Source organism: Culex quinquefasciatus, chromosome 1 (genome assembly GCF_015732765.1).
Source record: "Culex quinquefasciatus strain JHB chromosome 1, VPISU_Cqui_1.0_pri_paternal, whole genome shotgun sequence".
Taxonomy (NCBI): Eukaryota; Metazoa; Arthropoda; class Insecta; order Diptera; family Culicidae; genus Culex; species Culex quinquefasciatus.
Genome location: NC_051861.1, coordinates 90,272,225 through 90,297,969, shown reverse-complemented (window position 1 = coordinate 90,297,969; position 25,745 = coordinate 90,272,225). Strand labels below are relative to the sequence as shown.

The window sequence follows — 25,745 nt, the reverse complement described above, 5'->3', positions numbered from 1 at the left end:
ATCAATATATTCGTATGGGCCCTAAAAACGAATCAAATTTCCAAATTTGTAAAAAAAATCATTTAAAAGCAGGGTAATAGCTTAGCTAAGACATGAAAAATCAAAACAAAAAAAATACGACCTGCTACATTCTAAAAACTAACTTGATATCCAACTCAAACTGTACCGGGACATCATCAGCTTACTCCAAGGTCGTCAAATTTTCTGCTGTTTAATCCTCATCCACCCAGCGCTGACTCTGCCATTTCAGTAGCAAATTACTCAATGTCGTGCTTCTTCAAGCCGAAACTATTTTGTTTGGGTATCGCTTTCATAACATGGACGACGAAAAGCTCCAACAAAGCTGCAATCTTGCTCGCCAGTTTTGATGTCTGCTCTTCAGACTTGTGCAGAGTTTGTTGTGGGGAAAGATCTGCCAATGATGGTAATAGATGAGCAAACAGCAGTAGCTTCATCTGTGTGGATTTTCTGTTGAAACGCCAATTTCTGAGTTGGCCGACCAGAAATTATTTAATTATTTGAATTCCAATCGATTTGTTCAACTTGATTGAATGTGAGAAAAGCGCAAATTGGATCAATTTGGCCGCGATCCCCGCCTCGTCAGCCAATAAAAATCGTGCAAATTTTTAACTTTAATAATTTCTTTGAGCATTTTCCATACAGTCTTCGAGCGGTGGCCCACAACAAACAAAAAACTTCACCCCAGTTGGAGGCACCCCAGTTTATGAGCCTTTTAACCAAATTATGCAACACTCGGCGACGGTGATGACTTTAAGCAGCAAGCCGGGCCAAGTCGCGTAAGATTGAACCCTCGACTGCTCGACTGCTGGCCAGTCCGGGGTGTATTCCTCGTTAAACTTTACGTTTGAGTTGACTCCGTAAGCATTTTGGTCGGTGTATTTTTTTTTTTTTTTTTTTGCAAATTCATAATCGGTTACTGTGAAGACTGTTTTTTTTACTTTTAAACAAGTAAGCTTAATTTCTAATTTTGTTACTGTCTTGCCCTACTTTTTCAAAGAAAACTGATTAAAATTTAGCTTAGAAAACAAAGATAGTGGAATCCCTCACATACATTTAAATTACTTAACCAGTTGAAATTATGCGGTGTCATGAACGCTTTTTTTTTCTCTAAATTAAAATGCTTAAATTTTAGAAAATTAGGAAAACAAAGAATGTCAAGATTCTTGGTTACCAATAGTGTCATCTTTTTCTTCAAAGCTGGAGTTTTTTTTTGAAAAGGTCCAATAAACCAAATTTCCAGTTTTTGCTTTTTGGGTGTTTTTAAATCCGCCTTGAGTCAGGGGTATTTAAAAACACCCAGAAAGCAAAAACTGAAAACTTGGTTTATTGGACCTTTTCAAAAAAAAAACTCCAGAAAGGATTTCTCGAACCTTTTAAAAAAGGATGCAAATCCTAACGGAATTCGCTTCACTTGGAGGCGGTGTTTTTAGCGAAATGCAGACTAGGTCAATATCGAATCAAGTTAAAATTCGTGTTTGCACGGCGTGTTTTCTAGAACAACCTTATCAGGAAAAACTAACTTAATCCGCCTATGTGGTTGTTGCCTTCCTCACTTTTTACCAACATTTGGTGATATGATGGGTTTGGACACAAATTCTATCTATCTTCTATATATATACAAAATTTAGACGGTTTTGTTCGAACGCGAATTAATTCAACACGGAACGTCCGATCGAGGTGCTCTTTGTTGCGTTGGGTTCGTATGGTAAGTTCGTGAGTCCAAGGAAGGTTCTTACGCCAAAAAGTTACAACTTTGGCCACTCTGGAACCGATTCCGGAAAATTTGCAGATTGTATGGGAATGGTTAAAATCAAGTTTTGATCACAGGAGGCTGAATAAGCAAAAACGTCAACAAACGAAAACAGGCAGAACGAAGTTTGTCAAGTAAGGCTTGTTTCTCAATAAAGAAATACACAAATGTCACTTAAGCGGTCATAACTTGAGACTGAGCGTTGTCAGATCTTCAATGTTTTGGACTCATTAGAAAGGTCTTTTGATTACCTAACCAATGATGGGTCGGATGATGGATCCGGATATTGTTTACATGCATTTATGTGAGATCCGGCATCAAAAAAGTACATAAATATCACTTGAGTGGTCATAACTTGAGACAGGGTTGCCAGATCTTCTATGTATTGGACTCATTGGAAAGGTCTTTTGATGACCTATCCAACGATGGGTTGGATAATGGATCCGGACATAGTTTACATACATTTAAGTAAGATCCGGCATCAAAAAAGTACATAAATATCACTTAAGTGGTCATAACTTGAGACAGGGTTGCCAGAACTTCAATGTTTTGGACTCGTTGGAAAGGTCTTTTTTAACCTAACCTACGATGGGTCGGGTGATGGGTCTGGACATAGTTTACATGCATTTATGTGAGATCCGGTTCGCAACTCTGACACTTTTTTGTACGTGACTTTTGAACTACTTATCGGATCTTCAAACAATTCAATAGTGCAGTATGGGGCACCAAACCGGATCGAATGCAACTAGATTGGCTCAAATCGGATCAGCCAGTGCCGAGAAAACTTGGCAAGAATTTTGAGCACCAAGGGGAATACGCACACACATACACACAAACACACACACACACAGACATTTGTTCAGTTTTCGATTCTGAGTCGATAGGTGTATATGAATATAGGTCTACGAGCTGTTTTTCAACAGTTCATTTTTCGAGCAGGATTATAGCCTTACCTCAGTGAGGAAGGCAAAAATAGTCATCGCCACTTTCAAATGTGTCTAAAAGGAAATTTTCTCAGCTTTCCAATGCTTCTAAAAGCGAAATTTTTCATCGGGAAATATCTGAGATATCTCTATTTTAAGTTTTTTGGTTTTAAATTCCTTTATTATTTATTGGAAACATTATACTAACAGTTCAGAAATCTTTTCAAATGATGTGTTTCATGTGTCATTTACTCAACAAAATGTTTGCATGTTTGCACATTTTGATGAGTAAGACAAGAAACAACTTTGTAGAAGGTTGCAAACCGCTAAACATTTTGAAAATTATGTTTTGTCTAAGTTTTTGAATATATGAGATTTATTCAGAAATTAATATCAAAACACAACGTAAAAATTATTTTTTTACAAGAATTATTTGATAATTACATATTTTTTGTGCACAAATATCACGTGTCTACTCTGACTTAGCTTGTTCAACCGAAACTTTGGCAGGTTTTAATTGTTAATGGTATTATTGAATTTCAATGAATAAATTTGATATTTTCTTAAGCAAACATTAACCAGGAACATAAATACAAATTAGATTTGAAATCGAAAAGGTACTACATATTACTGTAGCAAGCTTCAAAAGTCATATTTTCATGAGTATAAAATAAAGATAAAATTTTATAAAATGTTTTCTGTAGAAAATGCACTTAAAAGTAGCAATAAAACTCGAGTCTTTCAATTCAGAATTCTGAAAACACCGTAACAAACATTTATTCTTGTTTGAACAAAAATTAAATAGTATTTTGACAAAAAAAATCTAACAGAAACTTTCTTTCTAAACTATTTGAACAAAAATCAAGATATATATATTTTTGCCTTTCTTACAAAAGAAAGGTTTAAGGTTTGCTTTTGGAAAAACGCTTTTTTCAGAAATCTAAAAAAAATCGTGCACGGCGAGGATTCGTCCCAGGAAAAAATCCTATTACTAAATTGAAGGTTTAGATGCGCTCTTTCGATTGAATTTTGGCCCGAAACCCGGAACTCAAAGTCTGAATTTTGAGAGCTCTTTTTCTGAAATACATGGCCGATGTATGTATCCGCTCTTAAAAATTTGTGTCTTCCATCACTGGAAAACCGCTCGTGAAACCCACAGTTTTTAAAAGCCAGATCTGTAGCCGTGGGGTCGGAGACGAACATTTTATTTTTCGATTCACAATTTTCGACCAGTAAATGTGGTCAAAGCCATTTTTAGAGGTATTTTTTGGACTATTTTACAGATAACACTATCAAATTTAAAGAATTCAGTTTCAAACAAAAAGCCATTCGAAAACATGCGCCATAAACTGTTTGGGCCCAAAATTTGAAGCTTTTCCAAAATGTATTTCCAGAGATATAGCGATTTTAGTGTTTTTCGTCTTATTTTTACCCTATTTTTTCCTATTAAATTCCTATTAAAGTCGTCAAGTCGAAGCTTCAACGCCAGCGCTTTTACGCTTGCGCGTTTTACGCTGCGCGTGAAAGTGTTCTTTCTGGCTTCTCATAATTGATCGACAAAGTGCAATTGCGATACATATTTTTTTAAGTTAATCATAGACTAACATTATAGACTGAGTACCCTTTATTTTTTTTCTAATAATGCCAATCCAATATGTTTTTCTTAATTAAATTTAAATGTCTTGCGACAAATAATGTACTTCTGAAATTAAAAAAAAATGGCATTTGAGGTTAACCCTTAAAAGATTCGAAGCTTTAGGTAAAATTCTCACTGCAATTGCACCAAAATATATCTCGGAGTTTCATCATTTTGTAAGAAAGGCTCTATTTCACTTCTGGTGATATTAAATCGGGTTTTTTGAGATGAGATCGAAGATGAGAGTCTTATAAACTTCTAAAATATTGCTAATTCCTTGATCATTTAATACAAAAAAAAACTGAAGCAATCATTTCATACTCATGAAAAGTATTTCTCCTAAAGCTAGCAACAGTAATTTGCAGTATAATTTCGAGTATAAAACATGTTTTGTATCCATGCAACTAGTTAGTGTTTGATTAAGGAAATATGATATTTATTCATAAAAATATTGTAACACCCTATCAATCTCAAACCTGTAGAAATTTCGGTTGTATCAGCTAATTCCAAGCTGAATCAGAGCAGACCGGTGTTATTTGTACACAACAATTATGTAAAAATCTATTTGTTCTTGTTAAAAATAATATCTATACGGTTTTATTATTTTATTATTTGTATAAATCTCACATATACAAAAATTCGGTTAAAACTTAATTTTCAAAATGTTTAGCGGTTTGCAACCTTCTACAAAGTTGTTTCTTGTCTTATTTTGCACATTTTCGTCAGCAAAATACACATGAAACACATCATTTGACAAGTTTCCTGGACTGTTATTTAAAAGTTTCCAATAAATGGTCAAGGATTGAAAAAAACTTAAAATAGAGATATCTCAGAAATTTCCCGATGAAACATTTCGCTCTTAGAAGCATTGGAAAGCTGAGAAAATTTCCTATAAGACACTTTTGAAAGTAGTGATGACTATTTTTTCTCCTTAAGGTTGCCCAGAAAACACGCCGTGTTTGATTTATGCTACGAATAATAAAACTTTGGAGAATTGTGACTACGGATTGGAGTCTGGACTGCAATTGTCCTGGACTGTTTGTAATTTTGCTTCAAACATACCAAATAAGCAGCAAAAAAATGAACTGGAAAATGCAACAAAGTAACATCAACTGGGGTGAATCGGGACTACAGTTTATTTAGGATCAGCAGTTTGTAGAGCTTAAAATTAAAACCGACATACTTGTTTTATTGTTTATATCAAAATATTGTGCCAAAAATGGCGAAAAGCCCTTTTCCAATTCGCCCCATGTGTCCCGATTTGCTCCAGTTAGTAGAAGTCTTCGATTTCGAAACTCTATACAAAAAATCAAGATTTTTCAAAAATAAAAGGCCATTGCAAATTTTATTCCAACTTTTTCAAAATTTTCCAAAATATCTAATTGAAATTTTCATGTTTTATGAATTGACTGATAATTTTTTTTGTTGAAATATCAATTAAATTCAGGAGTTCCACAATTGTAGGAGGCACAATAACATTACCATAAATATGAAACAGGCTGCTCTTAATAAAATAGTCTCGAAATTATTATTATTTTTTCTGTTTTAAGTAATAACTACATTTACTAGTGAAATTGCAAAAGAATGTCCAAAGAAAGGTCCTAAAATACTAGGATCGACAGAAAAGATTTTTTTTTCTGTTTGAGTATTAAGACACGGAATCCTGATTACAAGGACTATTGTATCGTGTTACCCATTTTTACTGTTATTAAGCATTTTCAGATCTATAACACAGTTCCTATTGAGAGGAAAAGTGCTGTTCCATCCAGATGCTGTAAACTCCATTCCTTGTGCCTTGTGCGCTATGTATCGCTAGAACCGCGGTGACAATTTTTTCGTGTCATTTTTCAAGCTCTTCCCAGCAGCTATTATTTGCCGCGCGGTGTTCCCTTTGCTCTGATCTGGACAATGCGACTGGACTGCAGTGCAATACCGATCGGCTGGGCATTATTTACATGCGAAGACACGAGGAAAGTATTTTGGGAAGAGGCGCAAAGGAATATCCCAAGATCGATCACATGCTTGAAGAGCACGGTGAAGCAACCGTTTTATACTCATACGGTTGCTGCTACCTCTGAACTTAAACCTAAGGCTGCCACCCTGAGAAGAACCCATTGACTTCCCATGCACTTGGCATGCTATCGGGGCGATGGCAACCCTATTCCGACCAAAGCCAACTGACAGCAGCCGACATTTGCACGATTGTCAAATAAAAACCCACAAATGGTAGACCATAACAAACCAATTTTTGGGTGTTTTATTTTCTAATTTTCGCAATTTAAACAATAAATTCCTGGGGAAAAAATACGTGAATTGTGTTGCTGATTTTAAATTCTGTCATATTGTTGGAGACTCCATTCCAATATTGGCTTCCTATCGAGAAAAGAGATTTTTCTGTTTACTTTTTTTTTGCTTTTTTCTTTTGGTCGATCAAACACCCGGACGATGAGAATCGGCATTACACAGTTTTCAGTTTGCTTTTACACATTGGGACTTTTGAGTTCAACCAGGATAACACACTTCGTGCACCTTCTGATATCGACTGGAATCTGAATCTGGAAAATTGTTTTTTTGCTTAAATTGTATTTGCCTGAATATGTCAATTGTGATCAAACAAAATCAATCAAATTTCAGATGATCGCATAAACTTTTTTTTTGTACTACAACCAAATTCTTTCTTCCCATCTCTCGTGTAGGACATCGCCTTCAGTAACGACCTTGACCGTGACAAGCGAAAAATTCCCGACCCAAAGTACGAGGCGAAAAATGCCATCCTTGGATTCGTGTTTGGAGTGAGTATTTAAGCCAAAAAAGAAGCAAAACACAACAACCCATCAACGAGGTTCAAACCCAAGGTCGATCGATTCGTTGACAAGTGGACTAACCCCTCCTAGCCTCCGCCAAAAAGTGGCGCTTCGTTGTGATAATGCTTTTTTTTAAATGCCACGCACGTGACTACCACGTGGGTTTGCCGCGAAGACTAACAATCGCATTTAATGATATGATAATTTATTTGGAGAGCTTGCCGCGCCACCACCACTGCCGCCTGACTGGTGATTAGATTACTGGTGTTGGGACTTCGAACAACCACCTAAAATGACTGGTTTTGTAAGGTTTGACCGTGACCGACCGAACTTGACTGAGTTGTCGTATTGAACCGAAGTGGATTTGGGGATTTTTCGGTGGGAATTGGGTTAATTGATTCATGTTTGAAGTTATATGATTAGCTTCTTTAAATTTTAGTAAATACAGTCAAAATTCTAATTACCCTGCCATACAAAAGTTCAACTTGAAAAACTTTTATTTCAAAATCTTGATGCCCGATCATGCGAGTCCTAACGCGCTCCCAAATGCAAATTGTCCAACTCAATTATCACCTTTCGACGCGACCAACGAATCGGTCGTCCCTGACAGACGCCGACAACGGTCCGAGTGCTTCAAACGCTCTGCCACTATCACAGAGAGACTGTAGAGAGAACTCGGAGTTCAGCTCACCCTTATTCGGTTAAGGTCGTTTGGTTTTTCGAGAAAACTGAGACTGTGTGATCTGTATTACCAACGCTGCTCGACAAACGAGTTTCAGTTCGACTTTCAAGACAAACGCTCAGGAGAATGGCTCCTGCAACCCTCTTCCGTCTAACTTCTCACACTTGTGTGCGTGTATGTGGTACTAAATTTCTGAGTGACTAACGACAGCACTGTGGAAGGAAACAGGTTTTTCACTCTGCACCAACTTTAAAGTGTTTTCCGACTACTACCACCCCTTACTGCGACTTCGCTGCCAGAGCGAGAACGTTCACCAACGCCGCAGATCTACTAGGATCAGGTTGATCTTAAGACTTGAACGCACTGCACACTGCTTGGACAGCCCCCGCCTCTGCACCAACAGAAACGAACGAACGAACGAACACAAAAAGCTTTGGAGTGGTTTGGTGAGGGTTTTGACTTGGAAGAGGTTGATCATTAGAAATGTTTGAAATATTAAAATATCGTCAAAATTTAGTAAAAAATATCACAGTTTCGTTTTTTGCCATCAGATATTCAGCAAATATTTACAGCTTAAAATTCATGATACTCATGAAGAATTGTGAAACAACTTTGTCAAACATAGTAGATCAAGGGGTCATTCAAAAAATACGCGTACCAAAAATTTACATTTTAAACTAACTTTCTCCAACATAGTAAAATTCCAGTACATGTTCAAACTTCGTGATTCTCTAAAAATTTCATTTTTTTTTAGAAGTTTTGAATTTACATTTTTTTTAATCAAATTAACATTTCCCATGCATTTTCTGTAGTCATGAAGTCATTTTTAATCGTTAGTTTTTTTCAAACAAGAATCCATACAATTTTAGTGAGACTATAAACTTATCAAACTATTTTGAATTAATAAATTTGTTTTTTTTACATGCGATCGTATCTTTTTCGTTTACTGAATTTTATTTTATTTATTTTTTATTTTTTTTTTTAGCTGGAATTGCTTTTATATATCTACCTTTTTTTAGATGGCCTTAATTCCTTTTTTTTTAATTTATTTAATTTATAAAAAAATGATTTTTATTTAATTGAATGATTTGATCTGGAAATGTTTATAAAAAATAAAACAAAATATGAAAAAAAGCAATTCTTCATGAAATGGATTTGTTTTTTTTATTTCGCTGAAACATTACGAAGTTTTCCAAATTTCAAGGCCAATGAAAATTGCAAAACATTTTCCGGCTGAAAGTTACCATTTAAATAGAAAAAAAATTCTTTGCATACTATTTATCCGAATTCCAAAGTCAAGAAATAAAAATTAATGATAAATTACCCAACCATCTGAAAAAATAACTGTTACAGAAATGATCACATGACACTATTTGAACAAATCAAAACAAAAAATTGATAATTTTAAGAAATCGGTCATTTCCGATAAGAATAGATTAGGAGAGTAATTTTCTGAGATTTTGGTCATCATTTTTTTGTTGTTTTTTAATCTGCCTAAAACTTTTTGTTTAATCTGCCTAAAACTTTTTGTCCATTTTATTTTCCTTCCAAGTTTGTCATCTGCAAAAAAAATCTTTTGAAAGAATGTTTTGTCAGATTTGGTGTCTTTGACAAAGTTGTAAATATGGATTAGGACTTCAACGAATGAACGAATGATACACGATTTTTTTCAGATTTGCTTATTTTTATCATATTGAATTAATTTAAAAAAAGGTTTTTTAAATACTTTTTAGAGAACAGACAATTCTAGAAAAGGCAACTAATCAAAAAAGGTCAAAATATTTTTTGGATGTAAAATTCAATTTGCGATAAAAAAGTACTCTAGCGCCTTAGGATTAAAAAAGGAAAAAGAGATTTTCGCAGTTTTTCCCAATTAGCCCTCGTTTGTTGATCACCGATTTGTCGGGAACTAATGGTCCGATTTTCATTGCTACAAAAATTGATGTGTGTGAAATTTTATACTTTTTTCAATAAAAAATATTTAAGAATTGTATTATCAAGAGTATCTTTTTGATAGGGTTTAAAACACTGATTTTGGAAAATTCATCATAAAATTGATAAGGGCAGAAAATTTCACAAATTTTCCATTGAATAACATTGAAAATAGGATTTTTAGGAGTTTTAGTGTTTCAACATTTGAATAAAAAAGTGTCTTAAATAGTATTTAACACGCATCAAGCTGTTTTCCAATCATAACTTTTCAAAATATTGATGTGTTTTTTCGCTAAAAAAAAGCTTTATGGGGCTATATTTCATAAAAATAATAACTGTTTCTAAATGCTAAATATGATTATAAACGCAGGGAAATGCATTTCAACTGGTTTTCAGTTGATTAAACTTCAATTTTCCATAAGGCCGATGCAAATATTCAAAAAAGTTTTTGTCCCTCGGCCCTAGCCGAGGTCAAGGGGGGAGGGCAAAAAAATAAAAAAAATATAAAAATTTAAATAACAAGCCATAGTCATCACATTTAAATGAAAAAAGTGTTTTAAAATGCATTTTACACTAGTCCAGTTGTTTTGCAATCATTAGTTTTCAAAAAATCTAAGATCTGACAAAAACAAAAATTTTATCGAAAAAAAAAAGATTTTGCATCGAAAATTTTCAAAAAATCTTAAGATTTTTTAATAAACCCAAACATGCTAAAAATGATTTCAAACGCAGGAGAATGTATTTTAATTTGATTTCAGCTGGTTGCACTTGAATTTTCATTGAAATTTTGAAGTTTATTGTAAAATTTTTTTTTGCCCCCTGATTTTTCGGGCCAATTTTGAAGCGGGGGAGGGGGAGGGGGTGACAAAAACTTTTAAAAATATTTGTACCAGCCTAACTGGTTTAAAAAAAATATTATTTTTCGGGTCAACTTTCAAAATTATTTGCAATGGTCTTATAAGAAACAAAAAAAATTATTAAAAAAATGCATGGTCGGTTTATTTTTTCTTTTAATAATTTTGTGCATTTTCTGTTCCCTTAAACATAAAAATAGTTTTTTGGAAACCAATTTTTAGTGACAAAAAGTAATTTTAAAAATAAAAAACGGCATTTTGCTAAAATAATATGATTGCGGATTACTTTGATGAACCCATAGGAATTTTAATTTAAACTTTAAAAATCACAATAATCCTTAATAATTAAATAATAAATATTGTCTTATAATATTTTAAACATTTTCTTTTTCAAAGCTTGGAAAATTATTACTCAAAGTCAGGATTCAGAAAAAGTGACGGAGAAGTTAGAATTGTTCTACTTTAGTTTATATTTTTCTCAGATTATAACTACAAAATATTTTTTACTTCTCTAAAAATATATTTTCCGAAGATCGCAGGACAAATGGAAATCGTTAGTCATAGTTCAAGTGTCAGGAACTCTTCAATTAAGGTTAAAGTTCGCATTCTCGGCATATGCTGAACAGACTTTTCTACTGTTTATAACTATGCATGATTAAATCGCTTCGAGTTGCTTTCTTAAACAAAATTATTCCAGAGTAGAGCTCCAAATTCTCGGGATTACAACATTCCCGGGAAACTGAAAACTTTCAACAAATTTCCCAGGAAAATTGAAATTTATCGAAAACGGGTCTGATCTTGATTAATATTTGACAGCAAAAAATATATAGAACAGCTAATATAATTGTCAAAATAAGTGTGAGCATCAATAAATGGCTTGATTGCTTGTAAAAAATAATATAACTTTAAGAAAATCCATAAATTATCTAATTTAAATGCTGTCTTTCAAAACGTATCAAATAAAAAATTATCATTCCTATTATTTTTAAAATTAAAGTATATGGACAGTGATGAAAATAAATGCTTCACAACCATAAAATTGCTTTAAAATTGTCTAAGTGACCAATTCGAAAGAATATGTTTTTCTTAGAATAAAGTTGATAGATATATTTGAAAAGTCATGCAAAAATTATGTTTTTTATGGAAAACAACTTTTTCCAGAACAATTCTTATGTTTTCAGCTAATGGATGAATATATAACCATTGCATTTACCTAACGATCTGACTTCTCGTGCTTTTTAACTACAAACACTTATGCATGAAGTTTCTAACTCAAAGTTTTCCAATATTTGGATTTTGGATTTTGTTAAATGGTTATAAATTACCAAGCCCAAGTAATTTTCATGGTTCAAAAAGTGGTTTAAATTGAATGTTTAAAAAGTTCACCAAAAATTAAAAAGTGTATGTCCATTCCATAATAAAGAAATTTTTCTTGCTCAACAAATAAGCTAGATATATTCCCAATTGTGAGTGCTTCAGAAATAACTATTATCTGAAAGAAAGCTTGAAATGAATTAACGGACGAGCTGATTAGTTCAATATGAAAAGTAGATTGATACGAATTAAATCAAGATAGGTTCTGTCATTAATTTATTTTGTAAATTTTCAAAACAATTCGTGCCAAAAAGTTAAGAAAATGTATGTTTTAGTTTGAATTTTGGAAAATTTACAAATTTTCCAGGAAACGGAATTTTTTTTTTCGGGAAATCCCGGGATTTTTTCCCCGTGACGGGAAATTGGACGCTCTATTCCAGGGGTTTTTTATGAGCACACGTGAGGAGGAATTTCCACACCGTGCTTCAAGGCCATAAATTCTTAAGAAAATCAAGGGGTACAGTAATATAGCTGAAAATCAAATTTTCAGTTTAAAATAACTGTAGAACTGATCATTAACTATTCAATAGACTTTTTTAACGTTTATTTTTTGATTTTTTTCATCAAATTTGTCTCTTTAAGACTAGCTTGTGTTGAATTTCCGAACCACAGTTCGAAAAAAGAAATTAAACTTAAGGATTTTTTTCCATAATTTATTGATATTTTGTTAATTTTGTGTGGTGGCATCAGCTTGAAATTTCAAATTAAGTTGATGAAGCCGTTTCGAGTAGCAATCTTTTACATAATTGTTCCATAAGTCTCCTTAGAGAAATAGTTTAACGTGTGACGATGATTTGACGGAAGCAACGACATCTGATGGCAAAAAAAGAAACTTTAAGTTATTAGTATCATAATTCTAGTGAACAACATTCCTTTTCAAACCCTGGTGATGGTTGTAGTCTAGGTTCTAGTATTGTAATAGCACCCCTTAGTATCCCTCAATACTAACAGCACAGAAAAAAAACCAGAAAATCACTGCACTCGGAAACAAAACACAAACGGGTTGCCCAAGAAGATCCCAGCAAAACTGACGCGAAATGCCACACACACACAGAAAATCAACTCCCTGATCGACGCCAAGACGCGCCTCGTCGACAAGCTGGACCAGGCCAACATCGAGAAGAACCGCCAGCACCACATCGAATCGCCCAAGCCCATCACCAGCTTCCAGTCGCTGGTGTCGTCGGTGATCACGCCCAAGGTGCAGTTCATCACGTCCAAGATCGGCTCGCTGAGCGGCGGTCTGCTGGGTGGATCGTCGGGCGGAAGTGGCGGAAACGGCGATGATCACGGCAACGGAAGTCCGGCGGCGCCCGGCCTCGGCGGAGTTGTGTCCTCGCTGTTGAAGCTGTCCGGGCCGATTCTGTCCGGATCGTCCGGCGGCGGCAACGGCGGCGGCTCCAACTCGGTGTCGCTGGGCGATAACGACGATGATGATGAGTAGAGAGTGGGGGCGAGCTAGAATGAGGGCTAGAGTACCGTTTTGAAAGGTTCGTGATGGGACGTTTTGAAAAAGTACTCTGGAAAGCGTTCGATCTTCTTTTAAAAGTGCCGTACGAAACATCGCATCGCAACGCTTGTTGTTTTTTTTTCTACTTTTTCTTGAACTGTTAGATCAATTTTGTTGCCTATTTTGCTACTTTTTATAAACAAGCTATCATCTTTCATTTTATTTGTTGGTTATTACTACTTAACTTCTTTAAAGCGAAGAGGATCGGCTGGGCAGTGATGCATCAAAAGGGGAGCGTAATTGGATTGGTGACTATTGTACAGTTTAATAATTTAATACTTTCCATATTGTGAAGGGAATTTTAAAATATCTGATTAATTCTGAATGGTCTTCGACGCATATACTCTTTGGTTTTTTACATTAAATCTAGATCACTTTTTCAAAACCACCAATGCGCCATGGATTTCATATGTACATATGACCTTTTGAAAAAGTAAGCGAGAAATGATCATACATGTTTTCCTTCTAAAGTTTCACTGAACTTGAAAATTATCTTTTTTTTTTCTTTAAATAAAGTGACGTTGACTTAACAAACCACATTTTTCCAAATCAGTTAGTTTTCTTTCAATCTGGTAAGCATTCTTTCTTTTTCAAGTCGTTTAAAGCTGTTGTAATTTTTACTGATGATATTTAATTTTATTTCCTAAAAAAACAATTTTAATTTTCTTCAGTACTCTTTTATACAATAAATATTCTCGCATAAATCCTATGATGAAATGCATGTTGAAATAATTTGTGTAATACATTCTACGGCTGTAAAATAATTATTTTTGATATTTTAAATTCTCAACAGTCTATGATATTATTTTTCATATATAGTTGGGTAACTCAAGCCTGTACAGAATTTGTAAAGGAAACATACTTTTTGCATAAAAACCTTTTTTTCATTGAATTTTATTAAAACAAAAAGACAGAAAAATCTTATATTTCCTTCAATTTTTCAAAGAGTACCGAAATGCATCTGACAAAAATAAAAATTAAATGAAACTGGTATAAAACTCGATTTAAGCTTATTATACCAGTTATGAATACGTTGTACCTTAAATCAGATGTTCTTTTGTTGCATCTTTAGTGCTGAAATACATCTGACAAAAATAAAGTTAGTTGTAAACTGGTATAAAACTTGATTTTGATCTATTATACCAGTTATGAACACGCTGTATCTTTAGTAAGATATTTTCTTCCCTCACCCTAGGTGACAAAAAATGACAGAAAACATGCTAGTTTGAAACCGGTATAAAACTTGATTTTGGCATATTATACCAGTTATGTACACGCTTTATCTTTACTAAGATTCATTTTACCACACTCTAGCTACTGAAATGCTTCTGTCATAAAATAAATGTAATTCAAATCTGATAGAAAACTTCATTTTGACGTATTATACCAGTGTTGACTATGCCTTTTTCAGTCAGAGGCACACAGCGTTTTTTAATGTTTTGAAATACATAACGAAACAATACAAGAAATTTTTTTAAGGGATATTTCAAACCATTTGGGATATCTATTCTTTCCCGTTTGTTATGAAAAAATGATAACGTCAAACCACCTTAATTTATGAAAAAAAATCAAAATATTTTGAAATTTGATTCAAATTGGATTGGTTTCAAAACATGCAACTTTCAAGACACGCTGAATCTTTAGTCAGATCTTTGCCCCCCACTCAGGTGACTTCAATATAAAAAGAAAAATGGCAAATTGAAACTGGTATAGAGCTTGACTTTGGCATATTATACCAGTTATGTACACGCTGTACTTTGGTCAGATGCATTTTGCTACACTTTAGCTGCTGAAATGCTTCTGACAAAAATAAATAGAATTCTAATCTGGTATAAAACATGGGTTTGATGTATTATACCAGAGTTGAAAGCACATTTTTGCAGTTCGAAGGATACATTTTTTAGAAAGTTTTAAAATACATTCAGTGCTAAATTTCTTCAGCGTGTAAAAAAGGGAAGAACATTTTAAACCAAATCACCTAAATTCATTTTTTTTCTAACTATTTTCAAATTTGAATGGATTGTTCTCAAAGTATGAATTTTAAAATTTGTAGCTTAAAGATTGTTTGAAATGTTGTTTTTTTTCAATTTTTAAATAATAATTACAAATTAATATTTTTGTATTGTTATTTCTACTCAAAATTTCATATATTTTTTAAAAGTAAATTGTACAGTTGTTGAATTGATTATTTTCTGTAACTCTTCAACAAAATGCCAAACCATTTAAGCAAACTCTAAGTTTTGCAGTCTTAATAGATTTAGTTTTATGTGCTATTTTTATTGTTAAAATGTATTTTATCAATTGTTAAAAATTAACCAGGAATTTGTTTTCTTTCTGTTTTTTTTTCTTCAAATGAATTAAAAGCTCTTATTCTGGTACGGCTTCATCCATAAAGTACGTCACGCAAAAATCGGCCAAAATTTACCCCCCCTCCCCCCCTTTGTCACGCTTTTCCTATACTTATAACATGCAATGTCACACTTGCTCAGACCCCCCCTCCCCCCCTACAGCGTGACATACTTTATGGATGACACCTACTCTATTTTTCATTTGAAAACTGTTACTACCTAGAACTTTACCATTAACCATATATTAATTGCATTGACATGTTTTGTTAGCCACAACTTTATGTATTTTGTTTTTAAAATCCACGTGAAATGATTTTTTTACCATTCTGAAACAATAAAATCAAACAAACGTTACTTCGTCGCCATCGTGCTAAGTTGTCGTACGTGCATTTTGGGCCAAATTGAGTTAAGAACGCCATTTTGTGCAGCTCACAATGCCTCACCTTTTGACCTTCACAGATCCCCAAAATTCGATTTCAATCCTGAGATATTCAACAAAAACCGAAAAAACTCCGTGCATTTTTGTCACTTTACATATGAAAGTAGTTTCAATCTTGTCGTGCTATCTTGTCACTCCATGAAAATTGATGTAAGTGCGACAAAAGGCCAAAGGGATTCCAGGCCAGGAAAGTCAGGATGCGTTTGTCGCACGTACAAGCTAGACTACCGTAAACATTTGTAATTATAACTCGGGACTCCAGCAACCAACTTCAACCAAACTTTGGGACAATGCACAGAATAGTGAGCCAAACAAAACGTGTTTGTTATTGTTTACATTGCGTGCTCTCGTTTTTGAATATTCAAGGTCAAACATTAAAACGCGTTTTTCTCGGAACGTCAAAATGGCGGGTGCGACAAGATAGCACGACGACGTCGACTTGTCAACATGGGAATCCTGTTCATTTTGCACCATCCAATGCTTCCCCCTATTTACTGTAATCACTTCCAACGCTTCAAACGTTCTCGCTAAAGCTTTCCTAAATCCAGCCTGGGGTCCAAGTGTATATTATTCAAATCTAGTTCCAAGCGCTAAAGTATCACTTATAAGTGGGCGCACTCGCGAATCATTCATCAGACAATAAAAAAAATCAGCGTCAGAATATCAACTACCATCTACACCCCATTCAGCGCTCATTTATACGTATAGTGAAAGAAAAACTGTAAATCCTCAACGAAATCAAAAAACGAAAAATCATAAAACAAAAAAATAATATTCTAGTTAGGGAACAAAGCAAGAGTCACATAGCTAGGGGGTTTTTGAGAATAAAAAAAGAATTATAAAAGCGATTTTTTGTGTAAGGAAATTTTGTTAATAAAATAAGAGAAAAGCGAAAAAAAACTTGTACATAAATAACGAAACAAAAAAAAAGTTATCAACACACAAATGGTCGAAAGAGATAAAATAAAAACTTGTAACAAATGGAATTAACCCACACTGTGTTTTGAATGTTTATTTTCCTTCCATCTCTTACCAATACTAATATCCCTGTTCGTTCGTTGTGTTGCTGTTTTGCGGCGGTCGGAGGTTCCCGAAGCGTGGCTATTTGTGTGCGTGCGTGGAAACTCGGTTGTACATACTTCCCGTTCGTGGTGGGAAAATGCTTGCCAACTCATTTTCACTCCTGGTCTGTGCGGGTTCGTTGTTCGTTTTTTGTTGTTGTTGGAATCGATTAACCAAGTCTTTTGTTTTGCGGTTGTTCTGGTTGCGCATGGAAATTTGTCTGTCTGGTTTCTGGTAAGTTACTTTTAATATTATGAGAGCATAACAAGTCAAACGTTATAACGCGTCTTTTATAGAAAATTAGGCTTAGTGATTTTTCACGTTTGAAAAAATGCAATTTATACGGAAACCATAACTCCAACAAACACAATTTCACGGATATTTCGCGGAGCGTGAAGAGCTAAAATAAACGTTTATTTATTCTTAGATTTACTTATAAACATTTAATTAAAAAATAAATAAAGGGAACTCAATATTTAATTTCCAGAAAAAAATCATAATATTGAACCATAACATTTCTAAAAAATGCTCAAGACATTGTCACAATAATATAAGGCCGCTGCAAATATTTTTCAATGTTTATGTCGCCCGCCCCTTCAAAATTGGGCATTTTTATTTTATCAAAATACTTCAAAATTTCCATGATTATAGAAGTCATATCAACTGAAAACAATCTAAAATGCTTTTTTCTGCATTGAAAATCATATTTAGCATAGTTGGGCTCGTTTAACAATGTTTTGGATTTTTATGAAATTCCGATGTACAGCACCGCAAAAACTTAATCTTACGCAAAAAAATATCTTCAATTCTTAGCTATTGATATTGACAGGTCTAAATGCATTAAAAAATGCATTGAAATGTTGAAAGCATGGCTCGTAATTTACATTTTTAAACCTTTTAATTGTTTTGCCAAACAGCCACCCCTCCACCTCGCCTCCAACCCTTTTGGTCAGAGTCGAGGGACATAGACTTCCAAAAAAATAGTAACGGCCTAATTGTAAAAAAAAAAAAACATTAAACAACAGTAACTCCAGTACTACAGTCTGAAAAGAGTTCTTAGAGCACTTTAAAGCTTTATATTGAACACATCAGGAATTTTTCTAATACTTTCGTACCCGACCCTCTCCGGTTTGAATGAAAGACAAATTTTTGGGCACTCGAAGCATTCCGTTAAAAATATTTACTAGACTGAAAAATGAAGTCTGTCTTACAGAAATGGCCAGAAACCACAAAAAATAGTAAAAACTCCTGTTTTTTTCAATATATATTTTTTTAAGGCTATATATATAATCCTGCTCTAAAAATGAACTTTCTATTAAAAGCTCCTAGACCCTTCTTCATGTCTACGTATCTACTCAGAATCGAAAACTGAACAAATGTCTGTGTGTGTGTATGTGTGCGTGTATGTGTGTGTGTATGTGTGTGTGTGTATGTATGTATGTGACCAAAATTCTCACTAAGTTTTCTCAGCACTGGCTGAACTGATTTTGATCGAACCAGTTGCATTCGACTTGGTTTAGGGTCCCATACATCGCTATTGAATTGTTTGAAGTTTCGATAAGTAGTTCAAAAGTTATGCATAAAAATGTGTTTTCACAAATACCCGGATCTCAATTATATGCATGTAAACGATGTCCGGATCCATCATCCGACCCATCGTTGATTAGGTAATTGAAAGGCCTTTCCAATGAGTCCAAAACATTGAAGATCTGGCAACCCTGTCTCGAGTTATGACCACTTAAGTGATATTTATGTACTTTTTTGAAGCCGGATCTCACTTAAATGTATGTAAACTATGTCCGGATCCATCATCCAACCCATCGTTGGTTAGATAATTGAAAGGCTTTTCCAATGAGTCCAAGACATTGATGATCTGGCAACCCTGTCTCGAGTTATGACCACTTAAGAGATATTTATGTACTTTTTTGAAGCTGGATCTCACTAAAATGTATGTAAACTATGTCCGGATCCATCATCCGACCCATCGTTGGTTTGATAATTAAAAGGCCTTTCCAATGAATCCAAGACATTGAAGATCTGGCAACCCTGTCTCGAGTTATGACCACTTAAGTGATATTTATGTACTTTTTTGAAGCCGGATCTCACTTAAGTGTATGTCAACGATGTCCGGATCCATCATCCAACTCATCTTTGGTTAGGTAATTGAAAGAGCTTTCCAATGAGTCCAAAGCATTGAAGAACTGACAACCCTGTATCGAGTTATTACCACATAAGTTATACATTGTGTTCTTTTTTTCTGGATCTAAAAATATGATGAAACCACTCATATACCCATTTTTGGTGAGTGAGGAAGGCATCAACCACATAGGTGGATTAAGTTAGTTTTTATTTTTAAAACTGCTGTATCTTTATAAGGATTGGACTTAAGAAACAACGAACGGATAATGGTAAATTTGGAGACTTCCATGTAGAATTGTGTTGAGTACCGAATCTCAATATGACCTTTTCTTCGGCTCCTTTTCAAAAAATTCCCAAGTTTTTTTCAGCGTTTTGGCTGTAGTGGCACGATTAAAGAAGAAACTCCCCAATGTTATTACATATTTGAAAAGATAATTGATTTTCCAACATAGAAATGACATGCATAATGAACAATATTATACCTGTGCTTCTCCTGAAATGAAAATGTAGCGTGACGGGACAACATCGTAAAACTGGAATTTTAAAAGGCACACCAAAAAATCGACACAGTTTTGCCAGATTGATTTTTTAAAACTTTTGCTCTTCTACACATTATCACAAATTGAAAAACGAATCTTTTGCTCTTTGAACTGAAAGATTTGGATGAGATTTGAGTTTTTGCCAGCCATTTCTTTTCGTGACGGGACAACGAAAGGAACAGATTTATGAAAAAAACTTCTCTCCCATTCAATGACTTGCAGACCTTATTTGGTCAATATTTTTGGCATTTCAGATAGGAAAACGCATTTAAAGCACATTACAATTATTAGATCATAATTAAAATGAAATTTTTCGTATAAAAAATCACATTGAAAATTGAAAAAAGTGACATTTTGGTGTAGCTTAGCTAAGAATCGGTCATATTGGTTTCCAAAAACTTAAACGTTAAGATCACTTAAAAACAGTTTTAGTAAATGCTTATTGTATTTTTTTTAGGAGAGACATATCATCCTGCATTTTTTGAGAGTTTTTTTTTTTTGCAACACTAAACTTAACTAAAAAAAACATAACATCGCCCAAAATGTAACTTTTAAACATAAAAATCAAAAAATCTCATACAAGCGGCGTGTACTTTTTTTCAGAAAGCTGGTCAAATTTCCTACATGTTTGTCTTTGACCACTTTTTCAAACGATGCAACGGCTTCGAGATACAGTAATTTTTAAATTATAAAATTGTACAAAAATATTTAAATAACTTACGCCCTTCTCAAATGTTATAACCGAGTGCAATTGGTTCCATATACACAAAAATGTGTTATATAAGACTAGGACAACATGTCTACAAAGGTTTATTGAAATCGTAGAGGGTCGGGTACAAAAGTACAAAAAAAAATCCTGATTTGATCTGGAATTGCTCAATTTGGAAATCGATTCACCTTTTGTATTGTTTTGTGAAAAGTATTTAAAAAAATTCTACAGCCCCTTGGGCACTATACACATTATGCGGTGAAATGTACGGAATATTGATAATCGGACAAAAACCTAAAACTACGTATTTTTTAGAAAATCATTCCAAACATTGTGCTACACAAAAACCGTTCAAAAAAAGTTTGTACATCTTTTGAAACCAGAAAAAGTAATCTTTATTGATTGAGGAAAGAATTTGGTTTGAATATAATGATGACTAACAACTAATTTAAGAGTTTATATAACATTTGAAATTGTATATAAAACAAATGAAAACTCAACTATGCAAACATTTAATTCAACTGAATTTTATTATAGTTATTACCACAGAATTGTTAAGTAAACAATTTGGAGTATTATTTAAACAGTTAGGGGGACCTTTAATAGAGAGAGGGAATATAATAATATAACAAATAGAACAAATACTAAAAAAAAGTCTGCAAAAGCAAACTTTATTTAATCATAATATAGTTTTTATCTTCTGATTTATTTTGATATGATAACTTAAAATTTTTATCGGTTTCAAAATCTGTGAGTAGTTAATTAAATAGGATTTAATGTAGCAAGTTTTGATAGAATTCGGCCTGAAAGTGTGCAAATTGAAATGATTAATTTAAATTAGTAAGGTTACTTTGAGTAAATCTTATAAAGTCTCAACTAAATGTTTGTTTAACTGAGTTTATAAACTCTTAATATATAAAAGTTTGGTTAAGTAACTAAAAGAATTCCAATTTTGATCATAATATATTAGTTTTTGTTTTTTTTTATAAAAAACTACAACAAAACTTTTTTTTAACTTTCCAAAAAAAAAACCAGTAGCAAACTACTTCTTGAGATACTTGAGCACTTCTCTGCTAAGGCCAGTGTGTTTCAATACTATTCCGTAGGTATTTAATTTGTATTCTTCAAACATTGGTTTGAAAAAAATGTAAATTTCCTGGAATATCATTAAAGTTTTAAAATTTTACGAGTTCGTGAAAATTCACTTAACCAAATTATAACTGTAATTCAATCAATTGTTGACAAACTTTTTTTTTTATTTATTGGATTATAAAGAAAGATCTGCAACTTTTCTGCACGTGTTTCGTAAATATATGTTCGATTCTGATATTTTTTCAGTAAAGCCTATTTAATTGTTGAATCTTGCCATACTCCATACAAACATGATAAAGCATGTGTACGCTAGTGCGTTCAATCCACTGCTTATTAATATGCTTTAAAATTGATTTGAAAATCGTAAAAATCATTGTTTCTACAAATGCCAGTTCATAAGAATTTGTAGAAATTTAAACTTTGAAAATTTTCAAAAGTAATGGTTTTGGGTGGGCACAATATAATTTCACATATTTAAAAAAAAATCATGTAAGATTTATTTCCTGTGATTAACTCATCCCCCTCTCTCTCTCATCTACCTCCCCCCACCCCACCAGGCCAGCAAGCAATCGAGCCAAGCCCTGAAGGACGCCATCAACCCAACCAAGGCCCCGATCCCCTCGACGACGGACGACACGCCGGACTTTAACCGCCAGAAGGTGTCCCTCCAGGTGCCGGACGAGCTGTTCGGCAGCTCGTTCACTCTCGTGACCAACATCTCGACCCGCGTGGGCAACCTCATCATGGTGAGAGAGAGAGCGAGCTTTTCGTGAAAGAGCGAGCTTTCGCGCTGAGCGCGCCATCTGTGAGCAAACAGTGCTGTACTAATTGGTTGTACTAAATTTTAGAGTTCTGCCCGCCGTGCCGGAGAGTTTCTGTGGATCTTCCAACCGCTGGTGGGGAACAATCTGAAGATTGATCTACCCACGACAACGACCACCACGCCGAGAACCACGACGAGGACGACGAGGGCTACGACTACGGCCAGCAGTGCGGTTGCGACGAACGAAATCAAGTGATGGGCTTTTGAGGGAGCTTTTCGAAACGATACCACAAATCCTAATAGATTCCTTATGCTTAAACGATGATATTTATTCAGACAGGCTCACAAATTCCGATGGTGTACTGAAGGTGTAGGAAATTGCACGCAATTATTTTGCTTTTTTATATATTTTTATTTATTTGAACTAAATAGTTACAACATGGAAGTTACCACCACTACAAGTTAGGTTCATAGTTAAATAACGGTATTTACAATGGTAAAAGAGAAGAAAAAAATTTGAGGACTCACAGTGGATTGTTTTATTAAATACTGACAGCCCTAATAGATAATTCTGCAAGAATGACTTTAGCAGGAAAAAAACCTGTAATGATTTGTCACGACAATGTAAAGTAAACCAGCCAGTTGTTGTCATACGCTTATAGCTTCGTTCAAGCAATTCGAAATTGCATGATTGGTGCGATGTTCCGAATCAATTCTTTGTGAACTTCAAGTACACATTTATACACCCAGAACTGGGCATCGGCACGGTTCGGTAGTAAAATGGTACTGTGATCGGACGGAGAGGATAAATCACGAAATTGCCGCAGGTACTTTACTCATGGGTTTATTTTCCAAAAAAGTTCATCCTTCAAAAAAAAAAGTGCCTGTACCGAGACTCAAACTCAAGATATTCGGCATATTGATCTGTGTCTTTGCCATATCGGCCACCATGGTTCGGTGACCAAGTGGCAGTCATTTGTCCATATAAGCCACTCAATGGATGAACTGTTTCAATGAACGAATGAACACGCGAGAGGTCTATACTCTCGCAAAATAGTACTTACCTCATGTTCTTTTTTTCGGGAGGACTATCCGCTCGTTCTTTAACTTTGAGTGTAATAAAAAGAGCGCTTCTCAAACACGGACGTGAACTTCAAGTCCCTAGAATCCAATCTATGTCAGCAATTCTAGCGATTCTTGCTGTCAACTCCCGGGCCTTCCGTTTCCACTGTCCTTCTGCATCTAGTCCTGCCCATCGGCCTTTTTGCTAAGTTAGTTACGAGCGTGCCCAGTGCTGTTTAGCCTTCAGCTTTAAACTCTGCCTACCCATCCTCGCTGAGGGAATCATCCTCATCAACATTGCCGGATGCCACTGAATGGAAATCCCATGGCGTTATACTGCGACCATTCAGTTGCTTATTTCTACCATTTTGTTGTTTCCCTTCAAGTACTTATTGATTGATTGATTGATTCGCACCAAGAAATCTGTCAGCACTTACTTGCCAACGACGTTTGACAGGTTGCTATGATCTACTCTACTGCGTTGGTGCTGTCGGGGGCCATCCTTATCGGGAGGTTCTTCGAATTAGTGGTCCTGTTACTTACTATCGGCCGTCAGACATCGAACCGAATGCCACAGTTGATCGTTGCTACGTCCGTGGTAGAAATGCAGTGATCGGCCAGGAAGATTACTACGCAGGAAATGTTAGTAAAAAAAACAGCCAAAGTTGACCCCTAAAAAATTACATTTTTAAAAACATTGGCAAAGTCACATGAAACAAGTTAAACTTCCAACCCTGAAATTTTCCTATGCTTTTTTAAGAGCAAAAATCGGTTGGAAAATTGATTTTGGCGATTTTTTAGACCGAAGCCCGTCTAAAGGCGGGGTTAGGTTGTAGAGGGTTAACTCAATTTGGCCCAAAATGCACGTGCGACAAGTTATCACGACAGCGACAACGTATTGCAAACTAACGAGAGATTTACCATGAAACAAAACAAAGATAAACTAGTTAGAAAATTTTACAAAAAATGTATTGAGATGATCCTGATGTGTAGTTTTTGAACAGTTATTTAATTCATCTAAATGAGTTTCAATTAAGGCGGGAGAAAAAAAATGATTCTACCAAGAACTGTCCTTTCGCATTAATGCACCTCCACTTCTTTCAACATTGCTGAGAGAGGATACGCGCGGGCGCAATTATACCTGTAGAGTACCGGTTTCCATCAAAGGCTGCCAGAATTTGAATGGACCGGGCACGTGCGTGTGTGTGGCAACAAACGGAGGTCTGGCAAATTGCTGCTGCTGCTGTGCGGACAGGTTGTTGCACTTACCCATAGCTTCATCTCGATGGGATTGCAATGTTATGCTGGCTATTTTTTTCTTTGCTGGCAATGAAAGGCAATCATATTTGAATGGCTCTAACCTATAATCATAGAAAATTTTGAGGTTTGCCCATTCAACACTACTGACAAGATGGATTATTCGTTTACTGTGTCAAGATAATTCAAACAAGTTGGCGAGTTGCTATTTTGTGCGTGAGATTCAAGTGAAGTTTATTAGCCAAATTGGACATAACGAATAAAACGTCATTCGAATTTGTTAAGGAACTTTGATGTTAGTCAACCGATATAAACTAATAGATTAGTTCCGATTTCAATTAAAATTAGGAGCTTGGATTCAATATCAAGATCACGTCGTGTCAAGTTTTTTGAACCATGAAGTTATTACGACTACTAAAATGAAATCCAAGGTCACTTGCGCAAGCTACCTTTGCCAAATGATCCAGTTTATCATAATTGAAACTATCGAAATCACACTCCATCAGTCAACTCTTATGATCCGAAGTCTCAACAACCAACACGTGCGTGCGTACCTCAACCAGAATAAATGCTCAATTATGATAAGCACTCTCAAAGAGCAGCGAGTGCCATTGTGTGTTGTACCGCACATGTAAGGAAAATCGTGCACAGTGGAGTGTTTGTTTTGAAAATTGATAATTAATTTTGATCAAAACAAAAACAAAAACAAAAACAAAAACAAAAACAAAAACAAAAACAAAAACAAAAACAAAAACAAAAACAAAAACAAAAACAAAAACAAAAACAAAAACAAAAACAAAAACAAAAACAAAAACAAAAACAAAAACAAAAACAAAAACAAAAACAAAA

The 25,745-nt window shown here is 34.4% G+C and overlaps 1 protein-coding gene across 1 annotated transcript in view; it reads left to right on the top strand.

The window, feature by feature from the left end:
- LOC6044205 overlaps positions 1-23,106 on the top strand; it is a 36,596-nt gene extending 13,490 nt beyond the window's left edge. The window contains exons 3-8 of the mRNA XM_038265917.1: positions 7,027-7,122; positions 13,031-13,416; positions 16,822-16,835; positions 17,370-17,569; positions 22,372-22,560; positions 22,663-23,106. Coding sequence (XP_038121845.1) covers positions 7,027-7,122; positions 13,031-13,416; positions 16,822-16,835; positions 17,370-17,569; positions 22,372-22,560; positions 22,663-22,833 — 1,056 coding nt within the window. The 3' untranslated portion in view covers positions 22,834-23,106. The remainder of the gene's footprint in view (positions 1-7,026; positions 7,123-13,030; positions 13,417-16,821; positions 16,836-17,369; positions 17,570-22,371; positions 22,561-22,662) is intronic.
- The last annotated feature ends 2,639 nt before the right edge of the window (positions 23,107-25,745 follow it).